Below are 16612 nucleotides of genomic sequence, written 5' to 3'. Positions count from 1 at the left end.
AAAGTCTTGTCTTTTGAAAAAATCTTAAGAATGGGTGCTCCAGTGGATAGAAAATGTAAAACTACTGTAATTTTAAAGCCATGTCATTTTCAATTTTTGTTAGAAAATAGGAACATTTTGGGGGGAAATGGTATTTGTACAATATCTCATTAATTCTAAACTTATTTTATTAATTATTAATTTTGAATTATTGGTTTTGACTAATGATTTTTATGTATTTCATTGTATTTTGTTGTTATTCACATTGTTGCTATAAGGTATAAAGGCATCTGATAAGCAAACAGGTGTTAGTTTTGGACTAGAGCCAAACACAAATTATGACTTTTCCAGAATTATTCACTGTAAGCATTTTAAAGTTCCATTGGTTTTATGCACTTCAATTTTTCCCAACTTGACTAGTTAAATTGTGCCGAAATCTGCAGCTGCTGCTGTTTGTTGCTACATACACAAAATCAAAGACACCTTTTCAAAGAGAACTTTCTTTTCTAGGCCACAGATTTTTAAGAAAGCCTTTTCACTCATGTTATGCTGTGATTTTGTAGAACCTGTTTGGATTTCTGCCGGTACAGTCTTTAAATGTCCTCATCTATGCTTTTTGCCTATCAGTAAATCCTTGCATCTCATTTTCTGAATGAGATAAATGTAAGTTACAAAGTACAGCCTTGCTTGAAAGACTGCCAATAATTAACAGCAGCAGGTTTAAAATGGAACTAGATTTTTTTTGGAAGGAATTCAATTCATGTACTGTTACCAAATGCACTTAGGTGCAAATGTATTATACCTCAAGTGAAAGGAAATAAAAGGAGTGAAAGCTTATGCCTCACAATGTAGAGAGCATGTCAGGTGTTGAAGAAATATGTATTAGAGAAAAATGATGATGAAAATTTTGAGAGATAAAACATTCATTGTTTGGCTTATGCAAACCAAACTAGGCTGTGAAGCTGTTTAAAAAAACCCACAGATTTTAATGAATTAGTAAATCCCTTTAAAAGAAGTCAGTATGGATTTTGTAATTTGACATTGGGACAATCTGTAACTAGGCAGTACTGGAGTATATCCTAATGCGTTGGTGACACAGCTTCCAAAACGTTGCATCTGAAGGTGTGAGATCTGACTCACGAAAGCTTATGCTGGAGTAACTTTGTGGCTCATAGAACGGCTTATGACTCAGTGGAAGAGTATGTGCCTTGCACGCAGAATATCCCAGGTTCCGACTCCAGCATCTCTATGTAGTAGGCTCAGCCTTTGGCCCTGGATAATTGCTACCAGTATAGTGGCATATGCAGTTGCTTGACATGGCAGTGATCTGACTCCAGTACAAGGGCAACTTCATGGGTTCATTCATGGAAGTCATCATGTTACTGACATCAAGTCATTTCAAACCCAAGGACTTTGTATTCCCAGAAAGATTTTGTTTGGACCATCTTACATTGAATAATTTTGGAAAAGTCATAATTTGTGTTTGGTTCTAAGCCAGAGGTTACACTGGAGTAAAACGGCGTTGTTCCCATTTCTCATTTATATTTGTATCATTTCTATCACAAGTGTTTTGTTTGTTTTTCCAACCTGTTTGGTTTCTTCCCTTTTAGGTCCGCTATAAAGAAGAATATGAAAAATCTAAAGGCAAATACTTATTTGTTTTGGACACTCCCCAGCTCACACATGTGAAAAACCTCTCTGCCTTTATTTCTGAGGTGAGGCTTCCGAAAGGGGGAGAAGTGTTACTGATATATTTATTGATTTATTTTAATATTTATATCCTGCTTTTCTCCCCAGCGGAGATCCAAAGCAGTTTACAACATTATTCTCCCTTCCTTTATTTTATCTTCACAATAACAACCTTGTCAGGCTGGTGAGACTGAGCAAGCATGACTGGTGGACTCTACTTTGGAGAACCAACATTGATTCCCCCCCCTTCCACATGAAGCCTTTTGAGTGACCTTAGACCAGTCACAGTTCTGTCAGCCCCTGTCAGCCCCGCCTACCTGTCTGTTGTGAGGAGAGGAAGGGAAGGAATTTGTAAGCCACTCTGAGACTCCTTAAAGTGAAGGCAGGGTATAAACCCAAACCCTTCTTCTCATCTTCTATTGCATCATATCAAATTCAAATTTGTTCACAATGTGCTTGAAGGTATTTATATTCAAAGATGCTTAACCCACCAGCATTTCCTGCCTCCCATGCAGTTTTTCCATATTTTTGCAGGTTGGGAAAATGGATGGGGAAGGTTTACAGAAAATAAAGCTAATTCGGAAAAGAATAAACATCCCCCTACAAATCACGCTGTGTTTTAAAACTCTTTTGTGGTGGAGGAGGAGGTGATTGTAATCTGCTTTGAGGTTCTTTTCAATAGAGAAAAATGAGGTATAAAAACCAAGCCTTCTTTTTCTTCCATTACAAAATGGTATTTTTTTAACAAATCAACTCCTTAATTTAAAGCCTGAGTAAACAGAAATGTTGTAGCCTGTCACTTATAAGATAGTAAAGTAGGCACTAGGTTAACCTCAAGGGAAAGGCATTCCATAGGCATTCCACTGCTTTAAAAGCTGTTGTGAGCTAATTGTGATATGTGAGAATGGAAGTATTATGCACTCGTGGCAAAGATGCAGGGGACCAACAGATCAATAGTAACACATATTTAAAAACTGTCATTGTTGCTTTTAATGTAACCAAATGCCAATAGTGTAGAAATAATGCAGAAAAGAATTTCAGAAAATTGCAGATTTAACTACACAGAATGTTACCAATAGTGTGAGAAATGATGCAGGAGTATCTGATTGGATTTTTGGATCAGTTGGACAATAGCAGTTGGACAGTGGTGTATATTTTGTCCCATTGAAAGATCTCAGGAGATCTGTGAATTGATCTGCCATTTCCTGGACCGTCCTTGTTCTAGAATGTTCTGCCTGGGACCTAGTGCCTTGGGGACAGCACTAGGTAAGCACTAGGACCCAAGCAGAACATTCTAGAACAAAGACGGTCCAGGAAATGGCAGATCAATTCACAAATCTCCTGAGATCTTTCAGTGGGACAGAGTATAGCTGAGTTAGTTTTTCCTCCAAGGTAGACGTGTAGAGGGGCCAAGTGATGGAATGTACTGATTTTCCTATTATACCTTGTTGCTAAATTTTAAAAGCATGTTAAGTGACTATACCATCATTTTTACAATAACTCAGTCCAGCTAGGATTTGTCACAAACTTAGCCTGTGGAGATAAACCAAATTTCTAGAGAGTCACATTTTAACATGCTCCAATCACAAAACAGATCTACAAACATTAGTTCCCATGTCAAAACTTGGCAAAAATCTATTGTTGTATTCCACTTGAGATCTTTTCTTCCTGAACTTTTTTGTTATCTGCTTAGAATAATTTTTGTAAATTACTGTAAATTATTTGTAAATCTTCCCTTCCTCTTGCTTTCTAGGCAAAATACAAAGGAACTGCAAAGAAAGAGCTTTCCAACTCATTGTACAAGCAGATGCCGGCTACAATTGACAGCGTGTTTGCCAAAGAAGTTTCAAAGCTTCAGAGCAAGGTAATTTTCTACGTGAAGTTTCAGAATCCATCCCATACTTGCTCATGTTCACACCTTGACCAGTGGGGAACAATCTGTCATGCCTGGTATGTTACACTGAAACACCTGCCAATGTCTTCCTCAAAGAGGATCAGCAGCTTTGCTAATGTCCAGGGTACCAGTGTAAGAGATATTTAAAATATACATTATATTTTTCCTGTTTTTACATTATATACGTTACAGGGAAAGAACAATCTTTAATTTACTTGCTTTAGGATAAACAGTTTCAAGGAAGGCAGCCATAACTTTGATAAGATAATTCACAGCACTAAATTCTGAAACCATCATCAGAAAAATACATTTATGTATTCTAAATATCCAGTAGGCATCCAAAGATGTGTAGAGCCAGGAAATTGCAATCAATTGTACCTTTGAAAAACAAATGCATATATCCAGGGATTAAAGTCAGTGTTTTGCTAGAAATCAGGTTTACATACGTATCTGAAATGCAGTACAGTGCCTTAAAATGGCTGGTTACAAAGAGTTAACAGTTTAAGGGAGCTTTTTATTGTCATAGCAGTAAATTACATAATGTTTTAAAATAACATGCTTGGTTTGATTTATAAATGAGATTAACATAAATTATTTGGTCCTCAATGCATTTCATTTCTGGCTATGTTCCAAAAAGTACTGCATACCTTTTATGTAGTAAAAATCATATTTTTCCTTTGTTTCAGGAGAGGAGCACAGGAGCGATAATAACACTATAATACTTAAATTAAGTTAGTTGGTACAGCCTTATCGTCTTTAGTATGTTGCTCCTGTTTTAAAAGATATTTCTTAAGAACTAAATACTAAATTGTACTGTTAAACTCTGGTATTTATTCTGAAGCATTCCACCACTAAAAGAGGATATAGGTAATATATCTTAGATGTAGCATAAAATGGGAAGCCTGCAGACATATTTTCCCCCATTTGTAATATAAATCATAGCATTCTCCTGCAAAAGCGATGAAAGGAGCATAATTCCCACTCAGTGGGTTTTCAAAAATATTTCCTGCCATGGAAATGGAAGAGCTGAAATTTGCCCTTTCCCAAACCACTCTAATCTAAACCTACAGCTTCCAAAAATATAATATCCCTGCTGAGACGATTTTGATATATGCTGTAGAAAAAATTGTATGCTGTAGAAAATATTATTTTCCTTTCCTTGCCATGCTTTTTTGTATTTCTAGTGCTTCTAGTGTTTTCTGACTTAAACTAAACCCTGGGTGGCCAATTTTAGCCTGACCTGGTCAGATCGTGGAAGCTAAGCAGGGTTTGTTCAGGTTAGTGCATAGATGAGAAGACCACCAAGGAAATCCAGGGTTGCTGTGCAGAGGCAAGCAGTGGCCATCCCTCTCTGTTTATCTCTTGCCTAGAAAGCCCTAGAGTCGCCATGAATTGACTGTAACTTGATAGCATTTTCTGACACTGAGGAGAAATGGAGAGGTATTTACTGAGATAACAGAAGAGCTAGTCAAGAATATTTGTCTTTCAAGGGTAAATTCAAACCAGTGTTTCCCACTGATTTCACTGTGCCATGTTGCAGAGCTATATGAAGAGAAAATCCTGTTATTTATGAGGATCTGTGAAGGGTAGTAAAGTTCTTAGAGAATTATGGGAGACCATGCAGAACATTCGTCTTCCAAACCCAGAACAATGGATTTTGTGGCACCCTGTAGAAGAGATCTCTTCCTAGGATATTAAAATCTAAAATTAGGTCTCATTGGGTAGTTATGACAAGAAGTCACAAAGACTTGGGAGAGAGTTGCTGGAGAAGGATTTTCAGTTCAGTTCAGCTGAAATTGCTGATGAATCAGGGATTAATCCAAAGGTTTAAATGAAAGAAGACAGAAAGGCAGCAGGCTCTGGGGTGGCGCTCTTTGTGTAAGGGTGTGGGAAAATTGAGCTTTCAAACACTTGTTTCTGCTCGGAGTAGGAATGAGAAGTTATGTGCCTGTCCTGGGTCTTCTGCCCACCAAAACCACTCCCTAGTACTATTTCTTTTTCATAACCAGCAGTGAACCAATTTTCCTTCTGAAGGTTAGTAGGCAGACACCCTGTCCCATTTTGCCGTGAAAGGCTGATCCTATGTTTGTGTCTCCCTCTTCTTTTGGGCTTCCTACTGGGAGGGCCAACACACTTAGGCCTCTCCTGCACGGGTCAATAAATGCGAGATAATGATAGTGAAAAACCCATTTTGGGGGGTTTGCACAGTTCCCTCCCGTAACATGGGTCTGCCCCATGTTTCCTCCCCCCAAAATGGGGTTTACCTGAATCGCACTATCCACAGGGCATTTTGAAAAGCCCAGGTCGCAGCCACTAGCATGCTCTCCTGCAGCTGTGCATTCTGCTGTGGTGTTCCTTCCCACCCTGTATCTGCATGGCCATGAAGTTGCACAGGGCCGTCCGGTGAGGCAGCATGGCTGTGGAGGTCCAGTTATGCCTGTCTGCATGGCCACGTGTAACGAAAGGGCACTCATATAAGTTCTGCTTTCTGCGCTGCCACCAATAATATATTTTCCTCTATAGCCCACTCAATACTGATTTTCCACAAGGTCACCACCCTGACTGGGGAACACAGACACACAGACAAATAAAAGACTGGAGAGGTTTTTATAATGAACAAAACTGAAAACTTTTATTTGCGGTTTAACAGAGGCTTCTCAGGTAAACTGGAGAGGTTTAACGCTTGTTGGTTTCAGAATAAGTTTGTCTTAAGATGTTACTTCAGATTCATATGCACACCGACACACGCAGGTGTCTCTTAAGGGAAGATTTAGCTTTGAACTAATAAATTCCCTTACGCACACAGACACTATTCCTCACTGCTCCAATACCCACTGATCACACCCAAGCACACAGTCCAAGCCCAGGAGATTCTGGCACGCTTGGCCTCCCTCTCTCCCACTAGTCCTAATATGGCTTCACTGCCTCTGGACTGGCTTCTCCCAGACTGGTGATTCTGGTGATACACACAGGGGCAAGGCAGACTAGATAGGTCTGGGCAGTTTTAAAACCGCCAAGCTCCTGAAGGGCACTTCAATCTGCACCCAGTCAGGGCCTCCTCTCTCTGTCAAGCATACACCGCTTAGACAGGGACTGGACTTCTGTCAGCCAACTCTGCTGAGACAGAATCCTTTTCTTCCAGAGCTGACAGACTCCTCTCTGCCAGACTCTCCTCTGCTCTCTCTGACCGACTCCGATCAGAACTCAACTCTCCTCTCAGTGCTCTAAGCCCACTGGCTCCCCCTAGCTCTTGCCAAACGTTACTGGACCTTTTTCAGCCAATCAGGTCGGTTCTCTCCTTGTGGAGCCTTTTTTTCTTTTTCTTGCTGTTGCTAAGGCCTTCTCCCTTTGGCCTGCTGTACGCCAGCCCTTCAGGGTGGGGCAAGTTTGTTACACCACGCATCAACGGGAGGTGAGTGGGCAACAAAAGCCGCGAAGGCATGCCAGCAGCCTGCATTGCCTCAGGCTCCGGTTGCTGCCTGCATGTAGGCATGCAAGCAAGACAAGAGGATAGCAGTTTCCTGTTCTGTGTGGAAGGGGCCTTAGTTGCACACTCTAGTGGAGTAGGGTGAACTGCTGCGCCTTCCCTCATCATGGTTTTGGTATGCGTGGATTGAATAGAGCAGGGGTCTGCAACCTGCGGCTTTCCAGATGTTCATGGACTACAAATCCCATCAGCCCCTGCTAGCATGGCCAATTGGCCATGCTGGCAGGGGTTGATGGGAATTGTAGTCCGTGAACATCTGGAAAGCCGCAGGTTGCAGACCCCTGGAATAGAGGCTTTAAATGGATCAGAGAGATCAGACTGACTACACTGACAAAGTGCGGCTGCGTCTTATCGCGGCTGCCATTGCGGGAGTCAGGGCCCAGGAGCAAGGCCGTTTGCCAGGCCGGGTGAGGGTGTCCGGCTGCAGACGCTTCTCTGCGCATGTGCACCAATTCGGCCGCATGTGCAGACGATCTGGCGAGGCTGGCTTGCCCTGGAAAGGGCGGGGCAGCCCGTCAAAGTCACGGATGGGCTCTCGCGTTACACGAGAGCTCGTCAATCGAATGGGAGTCGGGCCAGAGGCCTATAAAAGGCCCTGCCTTGTGGCCACTGACAATAAAACTAAATTCAGTACAAAATTGAAAACATGCCACATTTGAAACACAACAGCCCAGGCAAGGATGAAAATGTGATAAAACAGAAATCCTCTAAGCTTCTATACATATCCCTAAAGATGGTGTGTCTTCACAGTGTTCCTGGCCAAGTAACTTTTAAAAACATTGGGTTGGATTCCACAGATCCACTGAAGGTGGGGCCTTTCCTTGGAGTGAGGTGACTTGCCCTGACATATTGCAGTAGAGGAGGGCCCCACCATTAACAGAACAGATCCATGGGATTCATTCCAATTGGTTTCTTTGCAAATCCTTACTCTGGATTTATGACTAGAGAAAATAGCAAGTAGTGTGGGTAGAGAAACCCTGATCTATGATAGATAATTTGAAATCTCTTGTTTTAAGGTTGTCTACAAGCAGAAACATGATGCTGAAAAGGGAACATCAAACTATGCACATATGAAGGAGCCTCCAGATGTTAAGCATGCTATGGAAGTTAATAAACATCAAAGTAATGTGAGTATTTTCCTCTATTAATTTGTGATGTTCATGAGTATGAAATGAAGCTGTTTGTGTGTGTCTGTGTGTGTATTTTTGAATGCTGCAGGGCTAACCTTGCAGCAAGGGAATGGTCTATTGATCTATTAAACATCAGGAAAAAAGAAAGGGATGGGGGAAGGCAGCCTCCTCAAGAATTTGCAGGAAACTTCCTGTAAACTTCATTTAAGGAAACTGACCCCCCTCCCATTTCTGTGTGATTTAGTTTGGTCCAACTAGGTGGAGCGTTTGGTTTTGGTTTCTAGTTCTCAGCTAATGGCGATGGCTGCATGAGGTGTTTTCCTGGCAAATAAAACCTGTTGTTCTGGACCAGTTTGTCTCTGCTGAATGGACTTGAGAACAAGTGCCTGAGTGAGTTCTTTAGCCCACTCTCTTGTGTAAACAAAATACCCCGAGAAAACCCCACTGTGAGGCAAACAGCCTCCAGGCAAACAGTATGTACACAAAAGCCCATAGACATCTTTGAAAGGTACAATAGACGATTTAGTTTTCAAAACATGAAAACTCGAATTTTTGCTGTATTAAATTAGTATAAGTAAATAGCTATAAACAGATTTCTTCTTCTGACTCTGGCAATAGGGTAAAAAGCTGTAGGAGAAGGAACATTTCCCATGAATAATATAGAAAGCTCACGATTTTGGCTGGTCTTATAAGTTTTGATTGTTGGCTGGATTCCAAAATGTTTCATGGATAATTGGTAATCCTTCAGTCTTACCAACCTCTGCATCTACAATCTTTAAAAATATTTTTGAGAAAAATGAGTGAACGTCTCATTGGAGGTTAGAATGCTAAATTAAGCAATGTAAGATGTATTGGATTATGCTTTTCTCATTTCACATGTATCTGTGGACTTTTGTTGACTGTGGTCATGAAGACTGAATAATCTTTGTATCCACATACCAATACGTTTAGAATTGTCTTAATTACAATTAATATGTATAGATGTTGGTCAGAATACAAATCACCATGAAATTATTTTCAAGAGCCTCATGGGACTATAGCCTTCTTGTTCCCCTGCTTCCACTTGTAAATCCTTAATGCCAGATGGCAAATTGAGAGGGTGTTTCATATCAGTTTTTGGTATGGTACAGGGTGGTATGGATGGTCCAGGCTAGCCCAGTCTCATCAGATCTTGGAAGCTAAGTGGAGTCAGCTCTAGTTAGCATTTGGATGGGAGATAACCAAGGAATTCCGGGATCATTTTGCAGAGGAAGCAATGGCAAAGCAATTTCTATTTGTTGTTTTGAAAACCCTGTGGGGTTACCATAAAGCTCATGGGGTTGAGCACTACCAAAAATATTTGATAAAATTGGGATTCGGGCTAATTTGGGCCAAAAATTATATGTGTGCCTGAATAAGACGAATATAATATTTGGTATCCAGGAATATATTCAAATATCTGAATATATTCAGGTCTGTCTGATTTTTTTTGTATTTTTCAATGTTTTTCAGATTTTGGCCTGCAGGGGGAACATTTTTAAAGCTAGCGGCACCAGAATTTCATGGTATTTTCCAGAGGCTCTCTTGATGATACCATCCAGATTTGGTGACATTTTGTTCATTGGGTCCAAAGTTATGGACCCTCAAAGGAGTGTCCCATCCCCCATTGTTTCCAATGGGAGCTAACAGGAGATGGGGGTTACCATTTGAGGGTCCATAAAATTGCACCCCCTGAACCAAACTTCACCAAACTTGGGTTGTATTATTAGGAGAGTCTCCTGAAGATACCTTCCAATTTTGGTGTTGCTAGCCTAAAAAATGTGCCCCTGACAGGCACCCCAAGGTAAGTATTGGGCGATTCTTTGGGCGGGCGGATTCTTTAGTTTTTTCTTCCTTTAAACATTGTTCAAGCTGCTTGAACTCTCTTTAAACAATGTTTAAAGAAAGAAAAAAACCTAAAGAATCCACCACCCCCATTCTTTCCCTTTCGAGTCTTCTTCTCTTTCTCCCAAGCAGTTCTCTTGCTTCCATGCCATCCCAAAGCAAAGAAGCCCTGGGGAGAAAGAGAGGGAAAGATTGGAAAGAGAGGGAAGCCCCAACACTGTCTCCCTTTTTGGAGGGGGAATGGGGGGGGGTGGACTCTCTTAGGTTTGACAGAGAGTCCATGCCCCCTTCCCCGGCAAGGTGCTGCAAGCTATGGATCTTCAAAGATCTGCAACTTGCAGGCACTTGCCGGGAAAAGGGGTGTGTGGACTCTACCCCCCTTCCCCTGCAAGTGGCTACAAACCACGGATCTTTAAATATCCATGGCTTACAGGTACTTGCCGGGAAAAGGAATGTGTGGACTCTACTCCCCTCCCAGCAAGCAGCTGCAAGCCGCGGGTTTTTACAGTTCCCTGGCGTGCAGGCAGTTGCTGGGGAAAGGGGAGAAGTGGTGGCATTCGAGGATTGTTTAAACGATCCCCGAATGCCGCCGAATACTTACAAGCCGATCCCAATACTTTCTATTTGGATCATCTCATATTTGGGCATAAGGTATTTGGGCTGAATATGTCTGAATAGGCCATGATTTGGCCCGAATAGGTGATTTGTTGCATCTGAATCACCAACCCTAGTTGGCACTTTTGCTGGCACTTTATACTTACACAAGAGGTGGTAAGCTGTTAAGGAAAAAAAAATTGAATCTTCATGTCTCGTCCTAAATTCAGTATTCTGTATTACTGTCCCTTGTTCCTGTCATACCAACTATTTTTATTTTCAACACCGGTCCCACAGACTGGAAATATAGTGAATGAAAGAAACTAGGAATAAGATTCGGATTTAACACTGATGAATACTTGTTTACTAAATTTGACGTCCTCATCTTATATAGACCTGAAAATTAATATGGCATATTTATTTACCTAATACAGTAGACATTTATGCCATACTGGCACCAAAGCGCATTTGACCTTTAATGAAAATGGGCTCTAAGAAGGGGGGAAGGGAGGGGCTCTGCAGATCCCAGCCCCTTCCTTTGTTCCCTCAGTATATAGGTCACACATATGTGCCCGATGTAACAATGTGTAGTCAAACATTGTGTGCTCACTAGACTCATGTCCATTGGAATGTTATCCCACTTTTTTAAAAAACTGATTCCAAACAACCTTTTTTTTGCACACACTTTCTACTTGTTTGGCAATATATAGATGAAAGTAAATTGTTTGGCAATATATAGATGAAAGACTGAAAATATGCCCTGATTGAATTTTTTTTGTTTATTTCACAGTATGTTTGGCAATGTTGAATTGGCTTTCTGGTTCTAAAAGCTTAAATATTATAACAGTTTGGGTGGCGTGGAGCACTGGAGACAACAGCAAACCAAACACCAAATCCAAATCATTTATTTACGGTCAACGACCAGAACAACAAAGATAAAAATACACAATTCAGCAGTAGCCAAACACCAGACTAACTCCATGGTCAGACCTGGGATCCATCAGACCTGTGGGGTCACAGATACACCTTGTAAAGATCCTCACAGCCAGCTGATTAATGGTGGATGTCTCTTTAAGTGTCAGGCCACCCCTAAAGGCTGGCCCTCTGACAGCAAGCTTTTAATCCCTTTATTAGTCAGGTTAGTAAATCTGCCATTTGGCAAACTAGATTTGGGACCAAATGTGTCTTCATTTCTCACAAACTAAAATGGATTGGAAGGACAGGAATGCTTCTGACATACTACTTCTCATCTTTTAGTATTGATATTGTGGCAGCAAGAATAGGCAATTAAACTTCTACAAGTATCACATGGCAAGACAGAGATTATTAACTTCATTGTCTTGGCAAGGGGACATGTGCCCACCAATACACACCTCCACAGACAGCTTTTTGTGGTGTTCAGTAATCAAAGGGAGGCACTTTTGACAGTTGGTGTTTTGAAAAAAAATTATCTCCCTGTTTTATGTCAGCTCATGAGTTAAGATATATTGCGCTGCTCCATAACATTAGAATTACCATTGGGAATGGCAGCATGCAGAGTATATCTCACAGACTTTTGCAAAATGTTAGCTGTCTCCATCTCTCTCTAACATAAATATATCTTTGCCTGCGTCCAGGAGGCTAATAACTCATGGGAGGAAAAGTATTGCACTAGACCTTACGTCAAACTTTCTCGGTGAAATAACTACTGTCTGATTCCCCTCCACCCCCAACACTCCTCGCCATGAAATTAACCATACTACTTTGTTTCATTTACTATGAGACTGCCGCTTGGGAACAATAAGACACAAAATTGCTGTGGATTTCTCCAAAGGATTTTGTGCATTTTTCTCTGTATTTGAACTGAGAGTTTCAGTCGATAGCTTCTGTTTTCAGCACATATGCTGGGCTTTAATTTGCAATTTATGTGGATGATGGAGTCCTTTTCAGAAACCTGTTCCTGCTGTCTTTATGATATTCCCTTCACCTCATGTGGTCATTAGGGTGAACAGCATATAATTAGCTAAATCTATGTAAAGCTCTGAATTGCAGGAGTTTGCATGTGCTTCTGGTTTCATTCTGTAAAATTACTAGCAATGGTTTGCACAGTTGTGGTGAATGAGATATGTTAACTTATAAATATATTCAGTAGATGTTTTGCCAATGTTTCATGTAGTTTTCATGTAGTTTCGTGTAGTTTTTTAAAAATGTTCCTCTATTACATAAAAAAATGACAAACATCCTCAGGGAGCTAATACCTAGAAGATGCCTTAGTTGATAAAGTGGAATAAGGAACAGCTTGTACACTATTTTGCATTATTACATGATTTCTCCACAGCATACATTGAAAGGTTTTGATTAAAAATTGTAGCCCAGTTTTTCTATTCTGTTGATTTATTCACTTTTTGTTCTTATCATAGCAACTTCACATTTTTATATAAAATTAAAATTTAGGCGTTTTAGGCAATTCATGTAAAATTACTTCAGTAATTACTTCAAAATTACTTCAGAAGAGATGGTATGAAAAAATAAGAATTAATTAGCAATTTTCATATCTCCTTTTTATATTACATGTTATTTATGATAGAATTATTTTCCTCCGACTTGAAAACTTTAATCTGCTTTGTCTACAATGTCAAAGTTTCTTAGTCTATTAATTTGATTTTTTCTTTCTTTCAAAAATGTAAGATGTAAATAATGGAGGCAAAAGCAAGTACAATTCTGTTTGATGTCCAATCGAATAATTTTTATACATAAATATTATGCTATCTTTCCCTTTTGTATTATATGTGTTGTAATATGCCATCTTTTTGTTCTGTTCTTTTAAAAATTGTAAATTGTTTATGATATGTTTTATATGAAGCTTTATTACAGTTTAATCTTGGTAATGCTCTGTGTACTTGGTTTTAATATATTTTATTGCGTTTATGTCTATGCTGCTAAGGTATGCCGGTTGTAAGACTCTTTTGTTTTATAGGTTTCATATAAGAAAGATGTGCTTGATACTCACAGATACACAGAAGTGCTGGATAGACCAGATGTAATGATGGCCACCCTGCTAACAAAGATAATAAGCAATGTATGAACTTTTTTTGTTGTTTTGGGGCAATATGAGTAATTTTAATTATATTTTTATTTTACTGCAAGCAGAATAACAGTAGAAAATGTATATAATAATAGAAATCATAGATTTAAGTTTAGAGTGACAAATGTAGCTGAACGCAATTCCCTAAAGTGGACAATTTTCAATAACTGATTCCTCCTAAATATTTGTGCTGGCACATCTCTTTGCTTTCAACAGTACAGTATCTCTGCAGTGGTAGAATGTCAGTTTCATAACAAGTTTTCAAACACATCCTAAACACTTTAGTAGTAGTAGCAGAAGAAGAGTTTGGATCCTGTAAAGAGACTCAAGGTGGCTTACAAGCAGAGGTGGGATTCAGCCGGTTCGCACCAGTTTGGCAGATTCCTTCACAGAAACGGGCACCCATTCAAAAGGAGAAACCGGGATAAAATAGACCTGGATTTTTAAATACTGAATGTAATCCGGTATAATTATGCTGTGCGAAATCAACCTAAGATTTACCCTGGACTAAATGGCTGCTTTGGAGGGTGGACTCTCACCCCCAAATATCCACGTATTTCTCATCTAGAGCAGGGATTTTTACTTTCAATTCAGATATTCTTTAAAATTTGTCAAATCTTCAATCTGTTTGGTTAAACTGAAGTGTACTTTTTTTTTAACACAGCATATTGTTTCTCAAATAAAATAAAGGTACATTTGATAAATTGGGAAAAGTTCGGGAATTGCTGATTAAAGTGTTAGCAAAAGTGGTGTCACTAACTTGCTCCATCGATGCTTTGGAGGCTTATATTTCCAATGGAAAAAAATGAAAGAAGGAAAAAAAAAACACTGAAGAAATTATTTTGACTTTTGTCTTGAAGGTGGAATATGCAAAAGGAAGCCGAGGAATGAATAAAGAACCATATGTCCTTGGAAGACCAGACATCAACCATGCTAAAGAAGTTTCCAAATTTTTAAGCCAAGTAAGATTTTGATGGTTTTCACACAATGAGTCTATTCAGATATCTTATTCCCAGGAATGCAATAAAATGCTTCACTTCTTTAATTGCAAAATGTCTGTAATTGCGTGAAAACTTGATAGTAAGTTTTCTACCAGTCTTTTCCATAGAACTGCTATATTTGGAAGATATTACATGCTGAAAATGCTGCAACTATATATCTAAGTCCAGGTGCTGTTTAATTTAACCAAAAAGCACACGTGAATTTCTTTTTCCACTGCTGGGTACCAGTATGCAGAGTAGATGAGGAAACCCGATTTCAGTCATTTTTTTGCTTAACACATTTTTACATCCTGGGAAAACTATATCATCATTTCTGCTGTACTGAAATGTTGTTTTTTACTTTTGTACTGTACTGAAATGTTTTTTTTTACTTTTGTTTCAAAGCTAACATGGCTACCCTTCTGGAAATTTCAAAGTACACATGTTTTTAGTGAAATAGTTACTTCCCAAAATAGGTATTTTGGAAAATTAAACCACGTGATTCAACTCAGCCAATGAAATATAAGGCAGCACACAGAATGGTGTTGTGTTTTGTCATGGCATTCAATTATCAAGATGATATAAAGTCACTATGTATTTATCAGTTGAATAAAATTAATAATACTTAAAAGGGGACAGAGAACATAAAGTCATGGAAGTTCTCAGAAAAAGCAAAAACAATATTTGAAGTGTGATAATGGGCTTAGTGTTAATGGTATAATTTGTATTTTTTTCAAAGTGCGGGCTCATAGTTATTAACGTAGTGTCATTTAGGACCACAAGCTGCCATTCTAATATTTGTTTAGTCTTTTTCTTATTCCACAAAAACTTTTTGCTTACTGTCTGTTTCTTACTTGAATGCTCTCTTCACAGAAAGAGATCCATTCAGACATGTAACCGGGGTGGGGGGTGGGGGTTGAACTCCAGGCATTCAAGGGGGAACACAGGAAGAACCCCACCCTGATTGATCTAGCTTGGTAATTTCTCTCTTCCCTCATTTCTCTCCCCATTTCTCTCTCTTTCCTTGTTTCTCTCCCCCTTTCTCTTTTTGCTTTTCTCTTTCCCCTCATTTCTTTCCCCCTTTCTCTCCCCATCTCTCTCTCCCTTTCCCTGTTACTCTCTCCCTCCTTTCTTTCTATTTCCCCTTTCTCTCTCTCCCCCTTTTCTCCCCTTCCCCAATTTCTCTCTCCCCCTTTCTCTTCCTTTCCTCCATTTCTGTCTCTCTCCCCCTTTCTCTCTCTTTCCCTGATTCTCTCTCTTTCCCTGTTCATTTCTCTCCCACTTCCTCTTCACCCCGCCCGACTTTCTCTAGTTAAAAATGTACAAAATTAGGTACTAAGAGATCCTCTCCATTAATCTTTCATGACTTACCTGGACTTGGTTTGTGTCTGTCTATTGTTCTCTTGCGTTATTGATGTGTCATATTAGATGACACAGCAAACCCTATCCCTGGGAGTGGCAATTATAGCATTTGTTGTACTCCCCTTCTAATCTGTATGCCTCATGCCAGCCAGAAGACAGTGGTTCCTGCCACTATGTCAAGCAGACATATGAGCAGAGAGAATGACACAGTAAGCAAGCAAGAACCGCTACAGAAGCAAATAATTTCTTTCTCCAGGGCACTGATGCAGCCATGTGATTGGTGTAAACCATACTTGGAAAAATTCAGTGTTTGACAAACCATTGTAGGATTGGTTAATGAGAATATACATCATTGATTGGTGATGGAATCTAAAATAATTATACTTTGTTATACATAAAATGGTTGAGGCCAATTTTGATATTTGGTTTACTTGTAGCAACAAAATTGTACATTATAGTGAACTGAAAAAAAGCCAAATTTACTATCAGTTAGGAATTGGTATTGGAAAGTCTGAATTTTTTTTTCCGTATCAAACTTAACTTTTGCAAGATTCAAGAAAATGTTTACTA

At 39.5% G+C, this 16612-nt stretch overlaps 1 protein-coding gene across 7 annotated transcripts in view; it reads left to right on the top strand.

The window, feature by feature from the left end:
* NEBL (nebulette) overlaps positions 1-16612 on the top strand; it is a 148231-nt gene that overhangs the window by 100024 nt on the left and 31595 nt on the right. For 4 of the 7 annotated variants that reach the window (XM_048511025.1, XM_048511026.1, XM_048511027.1 and 1 more), the window contains exons 4-8: positions 1590-1694; positions 3422-3532; positions 8066-8176; positions 13593-13694; positions 14561-14662. The exons of the other annotated variants lie outside the window; for them this stretch is intronic. In XM_048511025.1, the coding sequence (XP_048366982.1) occupies positions 1590-1694; positions 3422-3532; positions 8066-8176; positions 13593-13694; positions 14561-14662 (531 nt within the window). The remainder of the gene's footprint in view (positions 1-1589; positions 1695-3421; positions 3533-8065; positions 8177-13592; positions 13695-14560; positions 14663-16612) is intronic. 7 annotated transcript variants of the gene reach the window in all.

Source organism: Sphaerodactylus townsendi, linkage group LG11 (genome assembly GCF_021028975.2).
Source record: "Sphaerodactylus townsendi isolate TG3544 linkage group LG11, MPM_Stown_v2.3, whole genome shotgun sequence".
NCBI lineage: Eukaryota > Metazoa > Chordata > Lepidosauria > Squamata > Sphaerodactylidae > Sphaerodactylus > Sphaerodactylus townsendi.
Note: the sequence above shows the minus strand (reverse complement) of the source record. Positions and strands in the feature narration are given on the sequence as shown.